The sequence below is a fragment of the Alexandromys fortis genome, unplaced genomic scaffold (assembly GCF_014885135.2).
Source record: "Alexandromys fortis isolate MF-2015 unplaced genomic scaffold, M_Fortis_MF-2015_v1.1 scaffold_1, whole genome shotgun sequence".
Lineage (NCBI taxonomy): Eukaryota > Metazoa > Chordata > Mammalia > Rodentia > Cricetidae > Alexandromys > Alexandromys fortis.
In genome coordinates, this window is record NW_026067927.1 from 411030 (window position 1) to 429573 (window position 18544).

At 37.1% G+C, this 18544-nt stretch overlaps 1 protein-coding gene across 10 annotated transcripts in view; it reads left to right on the forward strand.

Annotated features, from left to right (window-relative positions):
- Positions 1-18544, forward strand: part of Chd9 (chromodomain helicase DNA binding protein 9) — a 219135-nt gene that overhangs the window by 156086 nt on the left and 44505 nt on the right. For all 10 annotated transcript variants that reach the window (XM_050143929.1, XM_050143928.1, XM_050143923.1 and 7 more), the window contains 10 exons: positions 2391-2567; positions 5502-5645; positions 5758-6013; positions 6849-7059; positions 8919-9114; positions 11827-11994; positions 12595-12774; positions 14597-14707; positions 16491-16687; positions 17096-17295. In XM_050143929.1, the coding sequence (XP_049999886.1) occupies positions 2391-2567; positions 5502-5645; positions 5758-6013; positions 6849-7059; positions 8919-9114; positions 11827-11994; positions 12595-12774; positions 14597-14707; positions 16491-16687; positions 17096-17295 (1840 nt within the window). The remainder of the gene's footprint in view (positions 1-2390; positions 2568-5501; positions 5646-5757; positions 6014-6848; positions 7060-8918; positions 9115-11826; positions 11995-12594; positions 12775-14596; positions 14708-16490; positions 16688-17095; positions 17296-18544) is intronic.

The window sequence follows — 18544 nt, forward strand, 5'->3', positions numbered from 1 at the left end:
CTCATATTCTGGTGAACCTAAAATTATTTTGCTGATACTTCATAACTTAATTTTGCTACTCTTATGAATTATAAAGTAAACATATGATATGCATGCTATCTGATATGTACCCCCCGTGGGGTAGTTGCCCAGAGGTTGAGAACCACTGCTCTAGAGTAAAGTTTTAAGTTTTCTCCATGTCTCATTCCACACTTGTAACTTAAGAAGATTCGTCAGACCTGGCCACTTCTAACAACACTTGTTTGAATGGTCCCTGTGACCCTGCCCTTGGCATCTTCAGACCATTTTACTTCCGCAGCCACAAACTCCTGTTCTCATCAAATCCGCTTCTCCTTGTGAATAAGGCCTTCCTGTCAGTTTCCAGATGCTTCGGCCTCTGCCCTTCACCCTCACTTTCCTTCACGGCTTTCAGCAACCCTGTCCTTCTTGCTGTCACCTGAATATTTCCATGGATACTTTAGGCCCTTTGTGCTGGCTACTTTTACCAGGGATTCATTGTCTGCCAGATTTCTAGATATCAACACAGGTCTTGGCTTATGTATCATCTCTCAGTTATCGTGTGTAAGGTTGCAGTGATCATACTCTTATTCCATACCCTTGTTGTATGTCACAATGCTTACTGCTTTTCTTATTAGGAGTGTCCTATATTAGAACCATGTAGGTTCCACTTGGATAATACTTTATTTTACTTACCTTATATCTCCAGAAATTAGAACAAGATAATAAGTATTCTCTGAATTATTTAAATGGCTATTATGGTATTCATTATTTGCTTGGCTTTGTAAATATGAATTCATAGGTGTAAACTAAACTTTAGGACTGAAATCTCCTTGGCCAAATTTTATAATGCTCAGAGGTTTTTTTTTGTATTTATTTATTTATTTATTTATTTATTATGTATACAATGTTCTGTCTGTGTGTATGTCTGCAGCTAGAAGAGGGCACCAGACCTCATTCCAGATGGCTGTGAGCCACCATGTGGTTGCCGGGAATTGAACTCAGGACCTTTGGAAGAGCAGGCAATGCTCTTAACCACTGAGCCATCCCTCCAGCCCATAATGCTCAGTTTTTAAGTTGAATTAGAATCTCCTCACCCCTCCTTACCCCTGAGACAGTCTTACTGTGGAGCCCTAGATTATCTGAGACTCATGTAGACCAGGCTGGCTTCTAACCCACAGAAGATAGCTTGTCTTCTCCATGCTGGGACTGAAGATGTATGCCACCACACCTGTCCTCAAATTCTTTTTTAGTTTGTTTGTTTGGTTGTTTTTGTGTTTTTCCAGACTGGATTTCTTTGTGTAGCCCTAGCTGTCCTTGAACTCACTCTTAACTCAGAGATCTGCATGCCTCTGCCTTCTGAGTGCAGAGATCAAAGACATGCACCATCACAACCCAGCTTTTGGCCTCAGTTCTTTTCTTGAGACATTTTACTGGAATATACTTACTTGGATATATGCTTAAATAATACACATATGTAGGCATGCTGTGTGTATGTAATAGGTCTTTCTTTGGACTGCCATCTCTCAAATAACTACATGGAGACTTACTATTAATTATGAAAGCTTGGCCTTGGCTTAGGGTTGTTCCCAATTAGCGCTTATAACTTAAATTAACCCATTTATATTAATCTGTGTTCTGGCACATGACTCATTACCTCTCCTCCATACTGTACACCTGACTTCCTCCATGTCTTGCTGGCAAATCTCAGCCTCTCTGATTCTTCCCCTGAGTTCCTCTCTCTCTCTCTGGAAGTCCTGCCTATCATCTCTCTAGTTATTGGCCATACAACTCTTTATGAAACCAGTCAGAAGATGCCTTAGGCAGGTGACAAGCAGACACATCTTCATACAGTGTACAAAAAGATTGTCTTACAACGTGTGTGTGTATGTGTGTGTACATATGTACATGTGTAAGTACATGGCCTGTGAAAGCTGGAGCATAACCTTGGGTGTCATCCCCCCAGGAACTTTATCCACCCTTGAAGATAGGGTTTCTCTTTGTCCCGGATCTCAGTTAGGCTAGATTCCTTGGACTCCTGCCCCCAAGCCTCTTCCTGATTACTCCTGTGTGGTGCAGCCACACTGAGCTCACTGAGCTGACTTTTTACATAGGTGCTAGGAATTGACCTCTGATTATTTTCAAGCTTGTAGAGCACGTGCTCATTGACTGGGCTCGTCTTCCAACCCCATAATTATGGGTTTTGACAATGTTATTAAACAGCTATCTAATATATTTTAAATAATGAAACTCTCAAGTGTCTGCACATGTAAAAATGTCAATGAAAAGTAGTTTGTAAAAATGTTATTAATATATTTTATGCCATTTAATAGGAATCAAAAGTGAAATTAAGACATTCTACCAGTGTATTTATTGTATTTGGTAATTTCTAGGGACGTATCATTCGAGGAGCTTACCGATTCCAAGCCATCATCACTACCTTTGAAATGATTCTTGGGGGCTGTGGAGAACTTAATGCAATTGAATGGCGGTGTGTGATTATTGATGAAGCACACAGATTAAAAAATAAAAATTGTAAACTCCTGGAGGGTCTGAAACTTATGAATCTGGTAAGTAACTCAAAGTATCATTTTGACTTGGTTTACTAACTAGAAGGAACATGAAGATTCAAAACTAGTGCTAAAATATCATATCATTTTCAAATTTTATAGAATTGTGGGTTTCTTTTTTTTTTTGATTTTCAAAACAGAGTTTCTCTGTGTCGTTCTGGCTATCCTGGAACTCACAAAGATCCACCTGCCTCTGCCTCCCAAGTTCTGGGATTAATGGCATGTGCTGCCACCATTTGGCATAGAATTGGTATTTTTGCAACCCTATGTTGCAAATTTAGATATTTTGTTTATTTAGCCTTAATTAGCATGTTATAAAACCATACCACTTTCTTTTTTTTTAAGACTTATTTATTTATTTTATATATATATATATATATATATATGTGTGTGTGTGTGTGTGTGTGTGTGTGTTCTCTCTTGAACTTTTGCCTGAAAATGGCATCAGATCCCACTATAGATGACTGTGAGCCAGCATGTGGTTGCTGGGAATTGGACTCAGGACCTCTGGAAGAGCAGCCAGTTGAGCCACTGAGCCATCTCTCCAGCCCTTAATAATTTATTTTTTATTATTTTATTTGCATTGGTGTTTTGCCTGCCTGTACGTCTGTGTGAAGTGTTAGGTTTTGGAGTTACAGACAGTTGTGAGCTGCCAAATGGATGCTGGGAATTGAACCTCGATCCTCTGGAAGAGCAGACCAACCATACCACTTTCTAAGATCAGATTTAATTTTAAATTTAATTATAAAAATTAAAAGAGAGCCTGGGAATATGTCTCAACAGTTACGAGCACATGTTAGTCTCACAGAGGACCCGGGTTCAGTTAACAGCATCTACAATGGCCTCACAACCATCAGTAACTCCAGCTCTAGGGCATCCTACATCCTATTCTAGCCTTTGTAGCACCAGGCCTACATGTGGCACACATACATTCAGGTAAAACACCCACACATAAAATAAAAATGAAAAGAAGAAAATGTGGAGATAAGACCACAAAATTTCAAGCCTTAAATTCCTTAATTAAAAAGCTATTTCTTACTCCACATCAAAGAAACTTCTCTTTTCAAGAGATGGAAACCTTTACAGAAAACCGCATCCAAACAAAATGCAGTGTTTTGGAACCAAGCCCCAGAGATACATCTACAGTAGAAATCCTGAATCTGAGGCTTTGGGATCATAGTGAAGGGGGCGGGGGTTGAAAAAATTGTAAGAGCCAGAGGAACAGGGAGTTTGCTGTAAAACTGTATCTCCTAATAACGTCAGAATCTACACTGATCAAATCATACCAACATGACTACCTTAACCTCACACAAAGAACCACAGGCAACTAAGGAATGCTCAGGAAGAAGAAAGAGTCTCCTCCAGGGAAGAAGGTAGCAGTTGGTTATCCAGTACCAGTCATCAGCTCTGAAAGCGTGCACACTAGTAGCATTGTACAGCCTGAGCAAGAGCATGGGAGGCATGTGTAGGGTTTGCAGAGAGGAAAAGGAATGGAGAAATGATGCTTAATCTCAAAAAATAAAAGAAATAATTTAAAAAGAAGCCTTTCACTAAATTTTTCCTGTCATTTACGATAAAAAAAAAAATAAAAACTCAAGCCTATTTTTCTTCATGGCACACACATAGAGTCAGAGGACAACATGGAGGAGTTCCACTGTGGGGGACTCTGGGGGTCACACTCAGGCCGACAAACTTGACCACAAACTCTGTCACCCCCTGAGTCATCTCACCAGCCCAACACACTACTCTTCGTGTTCATGGCGTTTATTTATTATGTGTACAGCATTCCTTCCATGTGTGCCCGTATGCCAGAAGGGGGCGCCAGATCTCATTATAGATGGCTGTGAGCCACCATGTGGTTGCTGGGAATTGAACTCAGGACTTCTGGAAGAGCAGTCAGTGCTCTTAACCACTGAGCCATCTCTCCAGCCCAATAATAGAGGATCTTAACATTATATTATTGCCTGCATATTTGCTTCTTCTAGATGCAAATGTTTGAAACATTTTTATTTTTAATTACTGCCACATAATTAGTACGTCAATGCTTAAGTGAGCAGGAACCACATACAGTAAAAGTTAATGTGCCCTTTTTTCCCTTATGTATGTGGACAGGCAGTTCAACTCTTCTGATATTTACATTTTTGCAAAATGTAAAATTGGTCTGCCTTTTGAGACCTATTCTTATTAGATTTTTTTTTGGAGATATGAATATATACATGTGGAATTTAAAATTATTATCAAATCAAATTTTAAATAATTATGTTTTTCCCTTAAAATTTGAGGGAGTTCTATAGTTGAAAGCATAATCTAGTCAGCCATTTACTTATTTGGATTATAAAACTTCAGTGATTCAACAAATTTCCTGTGAAGAATTGAATATCCATAACCAGGTTATAAAAATGAACTTCCTTTGATCCTGTTCTCACACTGATGTCAAGTACAAAGAGACAAATAACCTTTTTGTTCTTTTATTTTCTTTTTTTTGCAATTTTTTAATTTATTGTTTTTATTGAGCTATATATTTTTCTCCACTCCTCTCCCTTCCTCCTCCATTCCCCTTCTACCATCTCCGATGATCCCCACGCTCGCAATTTACTCAGGAGATCTTGTCTATTTCTACTTCCCATGTAGATTAGAAACATTTTTGTTCTTAAAAACACCTAAAATATGGTTCTTCAAATGGTTAGAATTTTTATAGGCATGAATAGTAAAAATAACATAGATAATGATAAATTGCAAGATTGACAATGTTTTTTTAATTGATTGGGTTATTGTTGCTGAATATTTTGAGGAAATTGTTGCATTGGAATCAATTTGTGAATATTATAGTCAGAAACTAATTGCTAGTATTTCAGTGAACATGTGATTTCTTCTGTCAGCTTTTATTTACTTTTAGTACTAAGGTGTTTTCTCAATTGTTCTTATTTTCTGTAGGAGCACAAGGTGCTATTGACTGGCACTCCTCTCCAAAATACAGTTGAAGAACTGTTCAGCCTTCTTCACTTTCTTGAACCTTTAAGGTTTCCTTCTGAGTCAACATTTATGCAAGAATTTGGAGATCTGAAAACAGAGGAACAGGTATTCTATTGTGTTTTTTAAATAAGCACATCAAATCCTTTGCTATAATTACTTTCTATGGATAATTGAATATATACTGGTATTTTATCATTTCTATCATGCTTTTACTCAGGTACAAAAACTCCAGGCTATCCTTAAACCAATGATGCTGAGGCGATTAAAAGAAGATGTGGAAAAGAAATTGGCACCTAAGGAAGAGACAATTATTGAAGTAGAGCTTACCAACATTCAAAAGAAATACTATAGGGCTATTTTAGAGAAGAACTTCTCCTTTTTATCCAAAGGAGCCGGACAAACTAATGTACCTAACTTAGTCAACACCATGATGGAGCTCAGGAAATGCTGTAATCATCCATATCTTATCAAAGGTATCTAAAAGGAGTTGCAACAGACATATTCCTTTGCAGCAGATAGCACTCAGTTAAGAAGCGAAGCGCCCCACTTGCAGCTGCCCATGTTATCACTTTCTTATGCTGTTCTGAGGGCTGGCAAGTGTCTGCGTGTCAGAGGCAGTGTGACTTGGCTGTAGTCTATTTTGAGCACATGTCACAAGATTAAGAATTCAGTTTATCTTAGAGAATTCCTTAGAGTTCCAGGACAGCTTGGGCTATGTAGAGAAATCCTGTCTCAGACCCCCTCCCCCCAAAAAGTATGTGAATATGTGTGTGTATGTATGTTTGGTTATATAAATGCATGTTTAAAAGTGTGTGCATTTATTTCCTTGGGTTAGGACTGAAGTTCTTTTGCTTTATTTTGACTTTGACTTTTATTCTTTCTTTTTTGTTTGGTTTAGTTTTGGGGTGATTTGGGGTGGGATAGGAGGTCAGGTCTTGCTGGGTAATACCTGGCTGGGACAAATGCACAAGCAGTCTTTTTGCTTCAGGTTTCCATGAGCCACTGCACCCTGCAGGCCCATGGTTTTAGTCAGTCTTTCCTAGGCATGCTCATTTACTATTCAGCAAACAAAAATCTACATAAAGACTTCAAAAGATTCCGAGATATTCTCTGTATCTTCAGTGAAATTAACATTGTTATATTGTGGGAGGTTTGACACAAATTTAAATAATTCTATTAAAAACAATATAGTTGCCACTAGAATGTTGTATATTACCGAAGTATAGAAGAGCACCAATTCTCATTTAAACCAGCTGGAAATCACCTGAAATTTTTCATTGCTCGTATTATTCCATCTTTCTTTTATAGGTGCTGAGGAGAAAATACTTGGAGAATTTCGAGATACATACAATCCATCTGCTTCTGATTTTCATCTGCAAGCAATGATCCAGTCTGCTGGTAAATTGGTCCTTATTGATAAGTTACTGCCCAAAATGAAAGCAGGAGGCCATAAAGTACTTATCTTCTCTCAGATGGTACGCTGCCTTGACATCCTGGAAGACTATCTCATCCATAAAAGGTACGGAATTATATTGTTTATTTCACCTGATTCATAAACTTTAGTGTAATGTTTTTATTTCTGTTTTATTTTGTTGGTAAAATTAGAACTTGTAAATTGTTCTTATGCTTTATAAAGTGTGTTTATATTTTTATCTTTTATGGCTTCTTTAATATGAATTTGTTATTCCATTTCCGGTTTTGGTTCGTGACAATAATACAATATTGAATTAACTTAGTCAATATTTACATAAATAAATAAAACACACTTTGGATATTTTATGAGATTGTTAAAAATTTAATCTCATATCAATATATTATAAAAGGAAATCAGAAATTTTAACTGATGATTTTAGTATGAAAGATTTTTATCACTTTACCTTAGAAAAGGTTTATATTTTTTCATGTTATATGATTATGTAGTTCATTTTTATTGCTACTTTGTGCAGTGTGTGCATATTATATATGTGATGTATGTGTGTGTTTGTGTTGATACCTGGAACTCACTGATTGTCTAAAATTACTGGCTTGTGAGCCCAAGGATCCTCCTATCTCCTCCTCCTAGCCCTGATCACAGATACATCCTACTGTTCCTGGATATCACTTTTACTAGGATACTGGGGATCGAAGCTCAAGTCCTCAGATGTTTTTAGCAAGCACTTTTCCAACTGAGAAAATCTTCTAAGCTCCATTATGACTCTTTTTTCTCCTTTGCAGTACTGTGGTTTAAACCTGAGACCCTGCATTTGTGAGCAGTATTTCCACTTCTGTGAACTCATTAAAATGTGTATTGCTCTCGATTTTATACCAAGAAGATTATTGTATCACAATATGGTCCTTAAAAAATCTTTGTTTTCTTTTTTTTGAATATTTATTTATTATTCATGTGTATTTATCTGTGTCTGTGTGAGTTTATGTGCACCACATGTGTGCAGGTGCCCAAGGAGGCCAGAGGGAGTCAGATACCATGGCACTGGAAGTAGAGGCTGTTGTGAGCCACCTGATGTGGGTGTGACTGCTGAGAATTGAACCTCAGTCTTCTCAAAAAGCAACAAGATCACTTAACCACAGGGCCATCTCTCTAGCCCCTCATAATGACATTTTCTTGATTACCTTGTATAAAGAACTTATGAGGAGATAAATCTGTGCAAACAGATTTCAAATATGTCTAATGATGAATTTCATGGAAAACCCTAGGGTTTTGTTTTTGTTTTGTTAAACTACAAGTAACATTAGAAATCCTGCTTTGTTTTGTACTAAAAATCTAAAAAATATGTAGGAAGAACCAAAGAAAGTATGACAAGTGAATACTATTTAAATTTCTGTGATAGCTTATGAAATGATGTGTATTTGATGTCTTGCAGTAAAAAATTGAATGTTAGGGAGAGATGGCTCAGTGGTTGAGAGCTCTGGCTCTTCTTACCGAGGACCTGTGTTTGGGGTCCAGCATCCACATGGCAGCTTACAGCTGTCTGCAACTCCAAGATCTGAGTATATGTAGGCAAAATACCAATGCACATGAAATAAAAATAAATTGTTTTTTAAAAATTGAATGTTAGATAGGGAAGGATAACAGATTTTAAAATTATTGCTTGGTGTAATGACTACAGATTTGTACAGCATTCCAGCTTGTCCTCCACAGACGTGCTGTGTCAGCTGAGGGGATGCCATGGGGACATTTACAGCTTCTTGTGTAGTCCTCTCAGAGTATCTTTATGTTTCCTTGTGTTTCAAATGTAGAAAGTATTTTTTATGATGCTGTTTCTTAATTTTATAGCATAATCATAGTGTGGTACAGGGACGCTGACTTTGCCATTGATAGACCATATCTTAAGTTTCACTGTATTCAACATTTAAACTTTCTGGTTTTCACTTAAATAGATATTTATATGAACGAATTGATGGGAGAGTCAGAGGAAATCTTCGACAAGCAGCTATAGATCGATTTAGTAAACCTGACTCAGATCGATTTGTTTTTCTCCTGTGTACCCGAGCTGGTGGTCTGGGCATCAACTTAACTGCAGCTGATACATGCATAATTTTTGATTCTGATTGGAATCCTCAAAATGACCTCCAGGTAATAAATTTCTTGACTAACAAAGAATGTAATTTTTAAAAAAATTCATGCTACTTTTCTTAGTGATTTTCATCTTTTGTTTTTATATAGGCGGATTAACATCTGTTTCTTTTTTCTTTTTTTTTTCTTTTTTTTTTTTTTTTTTTTTGAGACAGGGTTTCTCTGTAGCTTTGGAGGCTATCCTGGAACTAGCTCTTGTAAACCAGGCTGGCCTTGAACTCACAGAGATCTGCCTGCCTCTGCCTCCCAAGTGCTGGGATTAAAGGTGTGTGCCACCACCTCCCGGCTAACATGTGTTTCTTTAAGAAACAGCAGTACATAGTAAAACTATTTTAGTTATCACTTAGTGATAATAAAATATACTTCTTAGTGTTTCTTACTGACTTATGAAAATCTATGAATAATTGAACATAATATTTGTGTTCTTTAAAATATGGGGGTAAGCCATGCATGATTGAATCCCAACACTCCTGAGGCCAAAGCAGGCAAATCTCTGAATTTGAGGTTACCTTGGTCTATATAGTCAGCTCCAGGCCAGCCAAGCCTAAATAGTGAGAATTGCCTCAAAAAGAAAAAGAAAAAAAGAAAAACCACATAGTGGTACACCCCTTTAATCCCAGCACTCGGGAGGCAGAGGAAGGCATATCTCTGAGTTTGAGACCAGCTTGGTCTGCAGAGTGAGTTCTAGGGCAGCCAGGGCTATGCAGAAACACAGTCTCAAAAAACTTTAGAAACAAAACAAAACAATAAAATAATATATGGGGCAAAAATAATGTATGGGTCATGGTCACCTAGCTCAGTGGAAGAATGGTTTCTTATAAAAGGTGATGTCCTAGGCCTGAGTTCACTCACTGCCTCCCCAATGCATCCTATAAACGTAAGAAACTTAAGCTCTACTTCTAACTGTAGCTTACTCATGATAAAATTAAAATGTTAGAATTTCATTTCCTTTTATATAAGGTACGTTTGTGCTAATGTAATGCAAGCATCATACAGTATTTGTGAAATTGAGCCATAATAAATCCATGTTCAAAATGCTGTAGATAACGAGGGCTTGAAATTTAAGCTTTCTATGGACTTCCTAGAAACGAATGTTAAGTGTAATTGGAGGTGGGGGACAGCTCAGTAGTCAAGATCACTGGCTGTTTTTGCAGAGCACCTGTGTTTAATTTCTGTCATCCATGTTGTACTAGTCCAGGGGAGCTGGTGCTCTCTTCTGGCATCTGAGGGCTCTGGGCACGTACGTGGTGCAATATATGCATGCATTGAAGGAAACTGTAGGCAGGGTTTTCTGTCCTGCTAGCTCACTTCCAAATAGCCACACAGAGACTTATTATTAATTATAAATGCTCAGCTGATTGCTTAGGCTTGTTACTAACTAGTTCTTACAACTTAAATTAATTCATATTTCTACCACATGGCAATACATTTTTTCATCACAGCATGTTTATTTCCTGCTTCTACTACCTCTATTTGGGACTCTTCCCTCCTTTCCCAGGCTCTCTTTATTTTCACAAGTTCCACCTAACTTCTACCTGCCTAGCTATTGGCTATTTCACATTTATTAAACCAACCAGAAGGCACCTTTGCAAAGACGCATCCTCACAGTGTACAAAAAGATTATTCCATAATAGGACACAGTATCTACCTTTATGGACTACATAATAATATCTCTCCCATTTACTGTATCATATTTGTACTCAGAAAATTTCAAATTTTATTAAATTTATTGTTATAATTTTTATTTATTGTCATTTTGAATATTTTATGTTATTTTACTTGGAGTCACAAGGTTTCACTGTGTGTCCCTGGTCGGCCTGGAAATCACTAAGTAGACTGTCTTTAAAGCTCACAGAAGTTCTCCTGCTTCTGCTTCCCAACTGTTGGAATCAAAGGCAGATGCCAACATACCCAGTATGATTTTTTTGTTTATTTTGATATTTGGTTTTTGTTTTGTTTTGTTTTGATTTTTGTTTCGGCAGTGGGGGTGAGGGTAGTGTTTGTCTTACTGTGGTCAGACTGATTTAAACTTACTATGTAGCTCAGACTGACCTCCCAAAGGCAGAGATTATAGATGTGAACTGCCACACTCAGCTAGGATTTTGGATTTCTAATAAGGGTGGCCAAATAACATCCCCATTAAAATACAATAATCCAGGCTGGAAGATGGCTCAGTGGATAAAGGCTCTTGCTTCCAAGCTTAACAGCCTGATTTAATCTCCAGGACCCACATAGTAGGAGAGAACCAACTCCCAAAAGTTATCCTCTGACCTTTATACTTGTGCTTTTGCACACACTTGCCCACATAACATACACACAGACAACTAAATATCTTTTTTTTTTTTTTTTTTTTTTTTTTGGTTTTTCGAGACAGGGTTTCTNTTGGAGCCTGTCCTGGAACTAGCTCTTGTAGACCAGGCTGGTCTCGAACTCACAGAGATCTGCCTGCCTCTGCCTCCCAAGTGCTGGGATTAAAGGCGTGCGCCACCACCGCCCGGCACAACTAAATATCTTGATTGATCTAACTTAACTTAAAAATATAATAACCGTTAAATGATTTATAAATACAATTTTAAAACCTAATTTACCTTCAATTGTGGGATTATTTTTCATCATATCAAAAACTATTCATATGCTTTCTTGTTTTATGTATATAGTTTACTGTCACATGCATTTTGTGAAAGATAATTTGTAACTTTTCATTTTCTTTAGGCCCAAGCTCGTTGTCACAGAATTGGGCAGAACAAAGCAGTTAAAGTCTACAGATTAGTAACTCGTAACTCGTATGAGAGAGAGATGTTTGACCGAGCCAGCTTGAAACTGGGCCTAGACAAAGCTGTGTTACAAAGCATGAGCGGAAGAGACGGCACTGTCAGTGGCGTAAGTACAGTTTTGTCTTACTCTCACTGTCTCCTTCACGTTTGTGCACAAGGTCATCTTCACAATGGAGACATGCTTAGCTGGTACTTTTGAGTCCTTTTCTTCTGTGTAAGTAGCTTCAGAACAACTGCTGGACCATAAGAATCTTTCCAAGACAGGCATGTTTACTACCTTCTGAGACATCTGTATGATGCTTAACTTACTAGAATTCAGGAAGATTTTCAGTTGTTAAAAATTTAATTACCAGCTTCTAACATTGGCTTTGGTCTTGTTACATATTATGGATTGTGGGTTTGTTTGTTTTTTGTTGTTTTGTCCTAAATATTTTGCTTACTATAGAATCCTAGTACTAAAATGGAAATTGCTTGGCCTTTGGGCATTGATTTAATTGAAACCATTTTAGTCAGGTGGTAGTTTATATTTTTAAAACAGCAAAAAATAGTAACTTCAATATATTATCCTAGGGAATTCTTTCTCGTGTGTGGCCCAAGCCCATAATAAGACACTGCATGTTTTTAGTGTTCATTGGGGTAGTTTCCATATTTTGTGACCTTTAAAATACTGTAACTCTTAGATTTACCTTTTTTTTTTTCTATTTAGATTCAGCAGCTTTCCAAAAAGGAAATAGAAGACCTGCTTCGAAGAGGTGCATATGGAGCCATTATGGAGGAGGAAGATGAAGGCTCTAAGTTCTGTGAAGAAGATATTGACCAGATTTTACTCCGTCGAACGAAAACTATCACAATTGAATCAGAAGGACGTGGATCAACATTTGCTAAGGTAATATTATGGGGTCTGCTTGGAGACAACTCACACACCAAGTAAATGCAGAAAACAAAATTTATTGTAATCAAGCTGCTACTGATCAATCAATCACGGTCACCAAACAGACCTGGAGCTGAACTGCACCCCCCTGCCCCAAGCATTATGTAGTAAGCCTGAAAACCACAAACATCTGTGCCAAGTTACAATTATATTTTCTACCAATCAGGATTCAGGGATATGGGACTTTCTTTCCTAGGAATATTTCCCTATGTGGTACACTTATCTTGTTTTCGTTGGTTCGTTTACTTGAGTGTGACAGGGTTGCTTGCCTCTATTTATGTCTCAACTTCCTAACCAGGATGGCAGTGATGTCAGTTACCCAGGGAAGTCCTGGGAACTTAAAATTTATTTGACTCATATTCAAAATAGAAATTTTATTCAAAATTTCTTTGGTTTGGTTCCTTCTTACAGTAACACACAGTGAGGGTCTATCAGGGTTCTGTAGAGCAGCGGTTCTCAACTTTTTGGGGATTACATATCAGAAATTCTACATATCAGATATTTAGTAGCAAAATTACAGTTATAAAGTGGCAATGAAATAATTTTATGACTGGGGACACCGCAACTTGAGGATGAGCCAAAATAAAGGGTCATAGCACTAGGAGGGTTGAGAAGCACTGCCCTAGAGTAATATATATATAATTTATTAGCGTCACTTAGATCCTGTGCACCAGCTATTCTAACAGTGGCAGCATATGAATGGAAGGTCCAAAATCTAGGAGTTGCTCAGTTCATGAGACTGAATGTGTCTGCTGTTCTTCCTTAGCACAAGACGAGCCTGAAGCTACCTGGTCAGCCTGCCTAGCTAATCAGTGAACTCTGTGTAAAAGGAGCACACCTATCTCAAAATAAATAGAAGGGGGCTGGGAGATGACTCAGAGCTCCAGAACACTGGCTGCTCTTCCAGAGGACCTGGGTTCAATTCCCCACACCCACATGGTGGCTCACAGCTGTCTGTAGCTCCACTCCCAGGGGACCTGACAGCTTCACCCAGACATACATGCAGGCAAAGCACCAATGCACATAAGATAAAGATAACGGACCTCTGACACCACATGTGCATACTCTGTTGTAGCCCACAAACACATACTGCATACATGTAGCACACAAACACAAATATGTAATTTAAAATTTTAATTACTTATTTGCTAAAGGGGGAGCAAAGTGCTACCTTGCCAGTCCATAAATTAAATTCTATCATAATTGCTGCTGTTGTTGCTGCTGCTGCTTCTTTGTCTTTTTTTGTTTTTGTTTTTTGGGTTTCTTATTTGTTTCTTTGCGATAGGGCTCTCTTACTTAGCCCTGGCTATCCTGGAACTCACTTTGTAGACCAGGCTGGCCGAAAACTTACAGAGATAGCCTGCCTCTGCCTCTGCCTCCCGAGTGCTGGGATTTAAAGGCATGTGCTACCACAGCTGGCTAATTCTACCATAATTTTTTAATCCTCCTATAGTATTTTATTAAGTATGCCTCTGTCTTATGTCATTTCCTACCAAAAAGAAATTATTATCCTTGTTTATTAAAAACTATCAAATTAACCCACAATAGTAACTTACTTTTTTCTGCTCCTAAACTATAGTCTGTGTTGGCTTTAGAAACATTTGCTTTGAACAAATGCTGTTATATTTAAGGCCACTGTATTGGAACATGTCTTCAGTGTTTGTATGTATGCTAAATTCAAATTTTGTGCACAGTAAATGCAAAGAGATGATAGTTTATTTTCAAAGGTCTTTTTAGTGTCTTAAGTATTTTAACAACTTGCTATTATATATTTCAGGCAAGTTTTGTAGCATCTGGAAACCGGACAGATATTTCCTTAGATGATCCGAACTTCTGGCAAAAATGGGCTAAAAAAGCAGAAATAGATATAGATGCCATCAGTGGCAGGGTAAGTATTTATGAAAGTGCTATCATACTGGTAACTATTGGTGGTAGACGTACATATGAAAGTTAATATTTCTGTTATATGGAAATTCATCAAGAACTTAAAATACCTGAAACATTATTCAAATACAAATCATTTGGAAAAAAATGAAGAAGAAAAAAAACTAGGGAAAAGGAAAAAAGACAATTCTTCCTTATAAAAATTCCAATTAATAAATGAAGAAGAAATGAGGGGAATGTAACATCATTCCTAATTCACTATGATACTAATTTTAAAATTAGTGGATTAAGGAAACAAGTGGGGCTGGAAAGATGACACATCTGGAGAGACGGCTCAACTCTCCCAGAGGTGCTGGTTTCAGCAACCACGTGGTGGGCACAGCCAGCTAAGATGGAACTAGATTCCTTCTTCTGCCGTACAGGAGTGCATGACACTTTTATATACATAAAATACATAAATAAATAAATTTTTAATAAAAAACAAAGAGGATATTTCTGTGTTCTCAATGTAAACTCTCTAAAATATGTTAATTAGATAAGCAAAACTATTAACTTTATACCAGAGAAATTTAGCAAAGATTGCTGTGTAACAAGCGATCACATCATTACACATGTATTCTTTAAGTACAGTGTACTGTCTCTGAACCTGACTTCCTCTGCTTCTGTGTATCCTTTTCTGCTCTAGGGCTTTCCTAAGTTTCTGATGGTATTTCCCGCCCCTTGTTTCCTTTCTTGTCATGATAGTGACTATCTTGCAAAATTCTAATTCTTTATACTTTAACTTCCAGTCATCTTTTGTACTCTTCTTATTTTGTAAAACATATCCTGAATAGTATTTATTTTTAACATATTTATTTGACTGCCAAAGTTTTGGATTCCTTTTAAGCAGAAACTATATTACTGATGTTTGTATCAACAGTACCTATATTAGAGGCAAACACAGGATTTGATTGAATGAGTTAAGCTGAATTGGTCATGAGGGACTGAGACACTGCTTTGCCTTTTTAATATATTGGTATAATTATTCTGTACAGAAGTAATTATGTTTCTAGTTCTTCAAAATATTTTCATTTGACCAGTATCTCAATTCCTATTCATTTGCTTTAAAAAACATTTACTTCAGCATTTTTTCTAAAGTTGAAAGTAATCCAAATTTAAGTTATCTGTTTTAGTAAACAAATCGTGAAGTTGAAATTGAGTCTAAAAAATATATTTTGGTTATTGAAAATTTTCTACTCCCAAAGGCCCTCTGCCTATGCATCAATCCAAATGAGATCAAATCAGACCCAATTAGAAAAAGCCCAGGTTTAATAGATAAAATGCTCCCAAACCCCCAGAGAGGAGACAGTTAAGTGAGACCATAAAACCACGTGTCTGTTTTCCGGGGGCCAGTTTAAATACCCTGTTGGAGTGACCTTGAGCATCTCTGGGGTTGGGGTCATCATTTGGCGAGCTTTCTGAGACGCAGCATGGCTTGGAGAGCGATGGGGGAGGGGGCTTGGGATGGAACTCCCACCAGAACAGTTACTGTAAAGTCAGTAATATTTTTACTAATCCCAGAAAATACCAATTGTTTTTATTCCATGAATGTAATGTCAGAAAACTGTATATGTATCATAACAGTTTTAAAAGAAGGTATCTTCAGTTGACTTGATAGAATAGTAGGTCTGTTACTTATTTTGTCTTTCTACTACTATTTGTGTTTCTATAATTTAAAAAGTGAAAATAGTTTTACTGTAAATAAATTGTTAAAGTACCTTTCCTAATTATAACATTAACTTTTACAGAACAGTTTAGTTATCGACACCCCAAGAATTAGGAAGCAAACCAGACCCTTTAGTGCCACAAAAGATGAATTGGCTGAGTTATCTGAAGCTGAAAGTGAAGGAGAAGAAAAACCCAAACTCCGGAGACCCTGTGAGCGGTCCAGTGGCTATGGAAGAACTGAATGCTTTAGAGTTGAGAAAAACCTGCTGGTTTATGGGTAAAATGTTATTTTTATTATTTGTTATAAACAATTATATATAAACTTAAATATATACTATTTTCAATCATCTTATTAAAATCAATAACATTTTTTTAATTATCCCAAATCTGTGTTTAGCATATATAATCTTCTGTATTTACACTATTTGAGTGAATCACTAATGTCAAGTTCCTTGTTGAAATCTGCACACTCAGTAATTCAAAGCAATAGTATCTCTGTCACAGAGTAAGATAGATTGAAAGTTACTCTTCTTTGCCTCTTTGCTCTGTATACAAGAGAAACCTTTAGTAAATCTTTATGATGACAAATTCTTTTCTTTTTCCTGGCTTTTATGCGTGACTTTTTTTTTTTTTCTTTTGCTCAGACTTAAGTAAATGTTACTGTGACTGTTCCTTTTTTAACCAGGTGGGGCCGATGGAGAGAGATTTTGTCTCATGGGCGTTTTAAACGGCAGCTGAATGAACATGACGTAGAAATCATTTGCCGAGCTCTTTTGGCTTATTGCCTAGTTCATTATCGAGGTGATGAGAAAATTAAAGGCTTTATATGGGATCTCATCACCCCCACTGAAGATGGCCAGACACGTGAGCTACAAAATCATTTAGGCAAGTATATTTCTTTCCTTTAAAAAAGTCTTCTTGTGCCGGGCGGTGGTGGAGCACGCCTTTAATCCCAGCACTTGGGAGGCAGAGGCAGGCGGATCTCTGTGAGTTCGAGACCAGCCTGGTCTACAAGAGCTAGTTCTAGGACAGGAACCAAAAGCTATGGAGAAACCCTTAAAAAAAAAGTCTTCTTGTATAAATAATACTTAATGTACTTTTGTCTAAAATTTCAAAGTAATACAGATAGTATTTTTTTTAAATATTTATTTATTTATTATGTATACAATGTTCTGTCTGTGTGTATCCCTGCAGGCCAGAAGAGGGCACCAGACCTCATTACAGATGGTTGTGAGCCACCATGTGGTTGCTGGGAATTGAACTCAGGACCTTTGGAAGAGCAGGCAATGCTCTTAACCATCTCTCCAGCCCCTACAGATAGTATTAAAAAACAACCTTTACAGTCAAAAATCAAGCTTTAGAAAATGCCAGTATTATGGATTTGGGGCTTTTCCATATTCCTGTTAAATTTGTATCACTTTGCACACTGATGGCCTCACAATATGTCACAATAAGGCCATGTGGCTTGTATCCAGCTTTTTCTTAGTATTCCATGGTCTGGGTGTTTGATAATTTGCCTTGCATCTTCTTTAGTGATGGGCCTTCTGGCTCCAGTCTGACACTGTTGAACTTGTCAGTAAGAAGCTCTGTATACCCCTTCTCATGCATGTGGGTAATCTCCCTCCACTGAAGGTATTTGCATCATTAGTATTTTAAATATAGTCTTTGTGTAGATCTGATAAATTATATGACACATAAGTAGTTTGCTGTTCAAAGTGACGAGTTTGCAGTATTATCAGTGGTTTTTGCAAGAATTTTTCTCTACAGCTTTGCTAACAGAATGTACATTTCAGAATAAAATAAATTTTGACCATAAAATGATTACATTTTCTATAAGAATGAAAAATGACTGTGCTTTTAAAGTTATTTTATAGTTTTGTTCTTTCAAATCACAAAATATTTATTGATTGTCTGGTATGTTCTTGGCCAGTGTACACATTATAAAAAGAAATAGAGAAGATCACTGAGCTCCTCCACCTTACATTCTAACTAGGTAGACAGACATAGACTTTAGATTTAATTAATTAAATGGCTACAGGTTTAATAGGCACTGCAAAGTAGTGCTGTAACCGTTGACACTTCCAAGGTAGCACCACAACAAGCATTTGTTTTGGATGAAGTGGTCAGTAGAGAG